Below are 8,813 nucleotides of genomic sequence, written 5' to 3'. Positions count from 1 at the left end.
CCCCCACCAACACAAAGCATTGTAAATCATCGTTAAACCCCCTATAACCCTATACCCGGAACACAGCATGAGCGTCACTCAGGGTAGGTAGCCTCGCTCACCTGCATCAGGGTTACCTCTCCGACCAGACAGCAATGCAGCGCCATCCTCCTTGTCCAGTGTTCCGTCCTGCTCGCCATCCCTCCTGGCACCCCTGACCAAGACAATTTATCTGTGTGAGTCTCAAATGACAGCACTAGGCTTGCCAACTTTTTCAAAAACCATTCAGGGAAACCAAACATTACGACACCAGATTAAGTGACAAAGACAAAAATCACATCAAGAGGGGCTGGTTTTGGAGTAGTGGGTTAAAATGTCTTCTCAAATTCCAAAATACCATATGAGTGACTGTCCTAGGAAATTCTTAAGTACCACAGATATAGGCATCATAGTCCCACAGCCTACCCAAACCAACAGACGGTGTCCAGTCAAACAGAAAGACTTCCTGGCCCAACAGACAAACTTCACAGTCCCAAACAACAGTACCACAGACATTATATTACAAAGAAAACACAATATCACTGACAGACCTAACAGTCATACAAACAAAGATAACACTGTAACAAAAGCTCACTTTTTGTTGGCCTTCCTCACATTGATGGGCTTTCCACCTTCAAACAAGGTCCCATTTGTGTCTTCTATAGCTTTCAAACTGTCCTCCTCACAATAAAACTTGACAAACCTGAAACAATGCAAAAACAAAGGGACAGAATGAGCTCAATGGCTTGCAGCAGGAATGCCTCTACAATTGCTTGTGTGTGCGTGCAAGAGTGTAGATGTTCAGAAAAGTTTATTTTAATAAAAAGGGAGAGCAAGTAACTGAAATATAAATCTCAGTATTTATATTTTTAAACAGTATCAGAAATAAATAAAATAATAACCAGAAATTACACTGAAGAGAACAGACAGGTGCGCCATCATATTTTCTAACTCCAGGATAAATTCTGCTTTTGAACAAAATGTAATTCGCACTCTTAAATAAAGAGTCCAGATATATGGCATGGCATACTTACGCAAATTTATTCCCATCATTTGAATTGTTTATCCATATACTGTGAATTTCTCCAAACTGTGAGAAGACTTTTCCAAGTTTTTTCTGTAGAAAAAAAATAAAAGCATCAGCACAAAACTCATTCCTTGAGACAAGATCATGAGAAATGACTTACTACACTACAAATCGGGGGACGTTTTTTTTTCTGAGCCAATGTCCAGGCCTCCAAAAAAAAGGATAAAGGTATCTATGCTTAAATCTCTAGTCATAATTCACTTACTCAGTTTAAATATGATTTACTAAGACGTTAAGTTAAAGCTTTGAACTTTGACGATTTAACACAGGGACATAGACCTTGATAATTTAAATATAGTGAGCCTTACAGGATGGATGAGAATGATTTTTACTTTTAATCTGCCAGCTTGCAGAGACGCGACTCGAATCCACTGATAAAACCAACTTATTGTGAAGCTACGGGACACCATGGTCACTCAGCAGTCAGCATGCGGGCAGCAGGAGGTCAAGGAGACACATGTGTTTTCACCATGAATATCGAGAGGTGTGTTAATCGACAATGAGAATAAAATGCACCTTCTATAGCACACGTGATAAGCCTTCTTAATAAATGTTACGAATGCATGAATAATAACCCCCTTTCATAAGTCAATGCCCATTCAATAACCCTTCTTGATGCTATTGTTGTTATGAGGACAATACTTAGGGGCCTACTGAATAAAGGAGGTCTTGTTTCTGGTTATTATTATCCTTTTGAGTTCCTCATGCCTAAGTGAGTCAGTTTGTTAGAGCAATTAACTTTACATGTTTCCAACAAGACGAACAGCTTGGTTTCAAATCACAGATGTAGAAGTAGGTCACAAACGCATATAACCATACAAAATAAAAACGAGCAAACTGATGCACATGGGAATTATATTGGACCTCATGATGCTAAGGGCACAAAGTACAAAGCTTTACGGGGCCATGCTGATTTGGGACCCACTGGAAATCGAGGGTGGAGAAAATACAATCAATGTGTATAAAATACGCCACCCCCTCCAGGCAGAACCAGGGTTTTTATTTATGAGGGGTTCGATTTGACACTGACAGGATCTTGATTCCAACTAAACTCTCTGCATTTGCTCACTTGTGTCACTATTATGACTGGATATTATAAGTAGGTCCTAGAGTTATTAGCACGGCAAAGGATAAAGAGTACCAAATTAATTATTTGCACCATCATTTTATAACGATTAGAAAGACCTATCTAGATCTAATTATAAGGGAGACTTCCGTAACGAGTGACCACTAGGAGACAAAGTAGAATAGAGGGCTAGGGGTAGGGGTAGAGTTGACATGAAGCTACAGCGAGCACCTTGCACACCTCTGTGATTGTCCCAAATATAGATGACGTATTTCCACCATCTATTTTTGTCGTCTTCCGGGGTTATCTTTTATAAACAATCTCAGCAATTCTTGTACCATAAATTTTTCTTCTCCTGAAAGTGGTACACACACGCGCACACACAGCCGAAGCAGTCGGCGACGAAACCTAGTAACCCAGCCCATCACGCGCTAAGCGGCAAAGTGGGCCCGCCACAGTGAGATCTAGTGAACAGGCGAGGGAAACCCTGGAAGGCGACAAAAATAGATGGCCGAAATAGATCTACATCATATTTGGGTCAATCACAGAGGTGTGCTAGGTGCTCGCTGTATGTAGCTTCATGTGTAGGGTTAGGGTAAAATGGTTAGGTCTCTTCTTTACTGTGTTTGTTGGGGTGGTCGCTCATTACGGAATTCCTTCCAATAATAATATAGGATCTAAATCTACCAAATTATTTTTAAAATAGTTGACAATCACAGACTTAATTGCACAGCCAAAAATTCAAGACGGCCACCGCTATAGCGCCGGCGAGCCTTCTGGCTATTCTCACCCGATGTTATCACCGTGATAGCCTACGCCAACCAGTGTAGAGTTCAGTGCCGTGAACCACTGTGATACAGAAGCGTAGAATTCTGTGCTGTGAACAAACGCTCAAGCGCTCTTGTGTTGAAAGCGTGTAATTTTGTTTGTGGGCAGCAAGAGAGAGAGAGAGAGAGAGAGAGAGAGAGAGAGAGAGAGAGAGAGAGAGAAAGAGAGAGAGAGAGAGAGAGAAAAAGAGAGAGAGAGAGAGGAGTAGCGCGAGAACTTGTGGGCAAAACAAAATGGCGACCCGCGTAGTTCAGCTCGATTCGAAAAGTTAAATATAGCCGTAGCATCTTTTTAGACGACCAAATTTTAATTTAATTTTGTGTTTGAACATCATTGTTTATCTTTGTTTTTGTCAATTTGATCGTCCACACCGATAGAGAGTATTCAGAAAGACACAGAGAGAGAGACATAGGAGGAGTAGATCTTGCGAGTACTTCCGGGCAAAACAAAATGGCGAAAAGCGTAGTTCGGCTTGATTAGAAAAGTGAAATAGCCATAGCATCTTTGTACACAAATTAGCTTACTTTTGCGCTATCGTCATTTTTTGGGGGGGTTTTTTGTTGTCAATTTGATCATCCACACCGATAGACAGTATTCCGAAACTAAGTGTTTACAGACCCGGTAACAGGGAACAAAGTCACGAAGTATACAGACCCGGTAGGGGAACTCTTTTGTGATTTCGGAAAGTTTCAGCGCCCAGACCCGGTGGTTTGTGTGTGTGTGGTGTGTGTGTGTGTGTGTGTGAGAGAGAGAGAGAGAGAGAGAGAGAGAGAGCAGAAAAGATAGAGTGGGAAATAGATATCTAGATCTAGGAGGGGAGAAAGAAAGACAGAGACAAACAAAGAAAAAGAGAATGCGAGCGATACACAGAGACAGAGAATGCGAGCGATACACAGAGACAGAGGAGAGAGAGAGAAAGAGAGAGAGAGAGAGAGAGAGAGAGAGAGAGAGAGAGAGAGAGAGAGAGAGAGAGAGAGAGAGAGAGAGAGAGAGGGAGAGAGAGAGAGTGACTGCTCGATTGAAATTATGACATTGTCCTTTTCTTCAAGTTGTGATTCCTCCAAGTCCAAAACGGAGGAAAAACGATCGTTCATCGAAAAGAACATGCCCGCAATCTTCATTTAGATCTAGATCTAGATCTAGAGTCAAACCGCATCACCGCGCACCTTGTTGGGTGCGCAACCCCCGGTCTCCTGCTTTGTTTTGGATAAGAACAGCGAAAACGTGGTTACTTTATGTGAGTATGCGCAGTAACAACTAAATTGCACTTTCGTTTTGGAGGTTCCTGTCTACACACGTGATTCTACGGTGTCAGTAAGTTTTGCCCCTTCATATTGATTGTTTTCGTAATAGGAGTCGGTGAATTACTAAGCGCTTGAGTGGTCGATTATTTAGCTCTTCTGGTTAATCTAGCTCTTATGTATCGTAGAATGTACACTAAAATCGAGCCCAAACGATCGCAGGCTGCTTCTGAATGCCTGGAACATGCCCGATGGGGTTGCGCACTGAAGCGGACCAAATTTGCCCCGTCCGTTTTGGTGCGCAATATCGGCTTTTGACATTTGGCATTGACAGTGTGGCTTCTTGTAGCCTTAGTTGTTTCACTTATTTCTTTAGGACCTGCGTTGCGCACTGAAACAGACTGTTTTCTTTCCTTTTGGATGCTTTATATTGCCAATGGAAGATGATCAGAATGTATTAATGTCAAAATTAATCAATATATATGGAAATGGGATATGGACATGGTTGTCATTTAATCCCCAAAATGACCAATTTCTTCTTTCCACGTCTTCTTCTTTTTCTTTTTTGTTCTTTTCCTTTAAGTTTAAGAATACTATTCTTGGTCTAGTCTAATTCTTGTTTTCTTCTTTCCCCTTCTTGTGTCCACAGCACCTTTTCTTTCTTATCAATTATCAAAACAACACAGTGTAAGGAAATCTCCCATAAACCACTGAATATGGCCCAACCAAATAAAAATTACTCTCAAGAAATAATAGAGGAAGCAGTGAAGCTGGTCCGGTCCAAGAGTATGACACTATATGGTGCTTCAAAAACGTTTAAAATTCCCCTCTCCACTTTGGGTGACAAGGTGCGGGGGAGAAGGGCCGTCAAGCCTCAAGTTCATAAGCTGCTCACTGACGAGGAGGAGGAGAGATTGGTCATGTGGATCAAAGTTCATGCCCAACGGTCAATGGGGCGCACCCACGAAGACGTGCGGCAAAAGGTGAAGGAAATATTAGACCTGCGAGGAGCATCAGTAAGGAGAGAAGATGGCCTTCCTGGTAGGGACTGGGTGACCAACTTCAAAAAACGTCACCCAGGACTTAGCCTCCGATCCCCTCAAGCTCTTGGCAAGGAGCGAGCCCTAGTGCAGGAGAAGGACATTAGGGACTGAAGGGAAATGAAGAAATATTTCGACTCTCGAGACCCAGCCCTCCTCAAAAGCCCAGATAGAATCTTCAACGCAGATGAGACTGGTTTCGCGTTCGCACCTGTCTCCAAGCGAGTCCTGGCCCCGGTGGGCATGAAGCATGTGTATAACATCTGCAATAACACGAAGAATCAGATAACAGTGTTGGCATGTGCATCAGCTGCTGGGGAATACGTGAATCCCCTGCTGGTTTTTCCGAGGAAAAGAATGCCCTCAGCCAACTTCCTTGCTGGCTTCAAGGACGCGTTCATGCAGCTATCAAGCAATGGATGGGTGAACGTTACCATCTTCCACACCTTCATAAAGGATGTATTTATACCATTCATCGCGGAAAAGCCAAAGCCAGTCGTCCTTTTCGTCGATGGACACACAAGTCACAACAGTGACATTGGCACGCTCGAGATGTGTGAGGAACATGGCATCATACTCTATGGCCTTCTTCCTCATGCCTCTCACATAATTCAGCCTCTAGACCTATCGGTATTCGGTTCCATGAAGGCAAGATGGTCGGTGGTGGTGAAGCAGCACCTGGAGGAGACAGGGGAGACGCCATCAGCGGCCAATTTTTCGCACCTGTTGAAAAAAGTGTGGGAGCATTGTGCCAGGCCAGAAGCCAGCCTGAAAGGTTTCAGACGTTCAGGCATCTTTCCTTTTAACCCAGAGAGCCCTCTGACAAGTGGCAAAATGGAGGCCAGTAGGAGTTTCTTCTCCAGCCCTGAAGGCACCTCAGCAACTCCTGATATCCCTCAACAAACTCAAACACCACCAAGAGCCTTGCCTCCACCGTCAACAACCCCTTCATTGTCATCAGCATCCACTTCAGGACTGCACAAATACTTTTCACTAATGCCACGGGCCTCTCCACCTCCACCAGCAGCGACTCCACCTCCACCAGCAGCGACTCCACCTCCACCAGCAGCGACTCCACCTCCACCAGCAGCGACTCCACCACCACCAGCAGCGACTCCACCTCCACCAGCAGCGACTCCACCACCACCAGCAGCATCACCGACACCTCTTGCTGCTCTTCCATCTCTAGCACCAGCGACTCCATCTCCAGTACCTACTCTCCAACCACAACCAGCTACCCAAGCCACTCCTCTACCACTAGCACAGTCCACATCCCAAGCCACCTCTGCAGCTACTGCCCTCCCTCAGGTGGCTACAACCAAGCTCGATGCCGTCAGTTCCCTTCTGCGCCTGTCCTCCATGTTAAGCATCATCAGATGTGAAAGCTACCTGGATATGCTGAAGGAAAGAAAGACGTCAGAGGACAAAGAATTTCAGAGGACACTGGTGGCAGCAGGTGTACTCGAGGTTCAAGACCAGGGCATCCCAGCCTCATCTGTTCCCTCCAGACGCAAAAGCTTGGATGACCTGTTTGCCCCACCTCAACTCCCAAAGAACAAGAGGGGCACAGCTTCCAAAAAGAACTCCTCATTGACCATGGCCTTCAGTTCAGATCAGTACAGGAACTTCTTACAAGGAAAGGAAGACAAGGCCAGGATGGAGAAAGAGATGAAAGAGAGAAGGAAGAAAGATCGAGAGGAAGCAAAAGCAAGAAAAGAGCAAGAGAAGAAGGAGCGTCAGGAAAAAACTAGAGTTGAGCGAGAGAGAAAGATACAATAGAAAAAGGAAACACAGGAGAGGAAGCAGTTGGAGCGACTGCTAAATAGTAATAAAAAGAGAGGAAGGGAAAGTAGCAGTGAAGAAGAAGAAGAACGCATGGTTTTGGAAAGTGATGATGATGTGGAACTTGGTGTTGAGGAGAGCAGATGCAAGCAGTGCAACAAGGAGGAAGGTGACAGCAGATGGATTCAGTGTGACCTGTGTGATGCCTGGTTTCACTTTACCTGCTCCGGCTTGCCATCCGATGCTACTATGAATGAAGACTTTTATTGTAAAAACTGTGTTGGTGGAGTTCGTGGAAACTGAGACAATCGATACTTTTTATTTCATGTAAACAGGAAGCCAGCTGTATTTATGTGAGTTGACTCTATGTTGTGTATGTCACTGCCTAATATGATAGATGTGTTTGTGTATGGGTGGCTTTGATTTAGCATTAATTTTAATATTGTTTTATGACATTTGTCCTATATTATTACAAAATGTATTCACCAAGGTGAAAACTAGTCTGAATTGGTCCATATTTCTTCTTTGTTAATCCACCAAACCGTATACATGGTACTATTGCGCACTCAACCAGACGATATGTTGCACCCAAACAGAAACCTTGCGCACCAAAACCAGACACACGGTACCAAACAAACACCACCACAACATAGGAATTTTAAACTGCTGGGTTTTGTATGATAGCTACACCGTATAGAGGAGGCCTTTTTAACTCTTCTGGTGAAAAAATCATGAAGATCCACCAGTAACTTCCGGAGATATCAACAAAAGATCGCTTATGGTATATCGCACCCCAGGATCTACTCTAGATTAGAACTAGAATCTAGAGGCTAGCCTTGAAACTAATCAATGATTTATGTCTGTCTGTCTAGATCTAGACCTAGGCCATAGATCTAGAAGAACCTCTAGGTCTACCCTGAGCCAAAAGGGCGCTGAAACTTTCCGAAATCACAAAAGAGTTCCCCTACCGGGTCTGTATTACTTTTGTTCCCGGTTACCGGGTCTGTATACACTCCCATTCCAAAAATAGGAAAAACAGGTCTTGTTCTGTTCCACACGGGGTGAGAATAACCAACGCTGGCAAGTCTCACCCGAGGTGAGAGGTCGATCGTTTTATTATTCTCACCCCGGGTGAGCCACTTCCTTTTCAAGACCAAGAAACAACCAGAATCATAAGTCATAAGTTGGGCCTAGATTCTAGATCTAGATTCTAGATCTATATCTAGTCAGTCTAGACCTATAGGACTATAGGCACAATATATTCAACAGGTGATCTACATTTCAACACCAAAAGATTTCAGGACTAGACTTCAAATCAATTATATTTTATTTAAACGAATGACTCATGGGCCTGGGTCTTCGGTGAGTCGGGAGGGGTCTTCGGTGAGTCGGGAGGAGTCTTGAGACCCCTGGATGAGTGAGTGGGGAGTGGGAGGAGACTAGAGTGAGTAAACTACCCTAATGCGGTTTTGCTTTAAGAAGCGACAGTGCAAGGCACGTTAAGGTGATGAACTCAAAAACAAAAGTAACCTGATCCGCATCTGGAGGAAGATTTCCAACAAACACATCAAAAGTTGTCACTCTTCGGTTTTGTGCAGAAGTTATAGAAGCCATCGTGCAGTCCGAACGAAGAAACCGATAGCTGATGGCCAGGTATGGCTTTGGCGGAAGCTATACTAAGTCAACTCACCTTTGGTTTCTATTATCACTTACATTAAGTCAAAAGCTCTCATATACTAAAAAAAATATCA

General features: G+C 43.8%; 1 protein-coding gene across 1 annotated transcript in view; it reads right to left on the bottom strand.

Annotated features, from left to right (window-relative positions):
• LOC101859106 (serine/threonine-protein kinase 31) overlaps nucleotides 1-8,738 on the bottom strand; it is a 53,697-nt gene extending 44,959 nt beyond the window's left edge. The window contains exons 1-4 of the mRNA XM_005100486.3: nucleotides 8,593-8,738; nucleotides 1,053-1,135; nucleotides 614-721; nucleotides 102-193 (exon numbers count right to left, since the gene is read on the bottom strand). Of these exons, the coding sequence (XP_005100543.1) occupies nucleotides 102-193; nucleotides 614-721; nucleotides 1,053-1,135; nucleotides 8,593-8,676 (367 nt within the window). The 5' untranslated portion in view covers nucleotides 8,677-8,738. The remainder of the gene's footprint in view (nucleotides 1-101; nucleotides 194-613; nucleotides 722-1,052; nucleotides 1,136-8,592) is intronic.
• Between the last annotated feature and the right edge of the window lie 75 nt (nucleotides 8,739-8,813).

This window comes from Aplysia californica, unplaced genomic scaffold (genome assembly GCF_000002075.1).
Source record: "Aplysia californica isolate F4 #8 unplaced genomic scaffold, AplCal3.0 scaffold00249, whole genome shotgun sequence".
NCBI classification, from domain to species: Eukaryota; Metazoa; Mollusca; class Gastropoda; order Aplysiida; family Aplysiidae; genus Aplysia; species Aplysia californica.
Note: the sequence above shows the minus strand (reverse complement) of the source record. Positions and strands in the feature narration are given on the sequence as shown.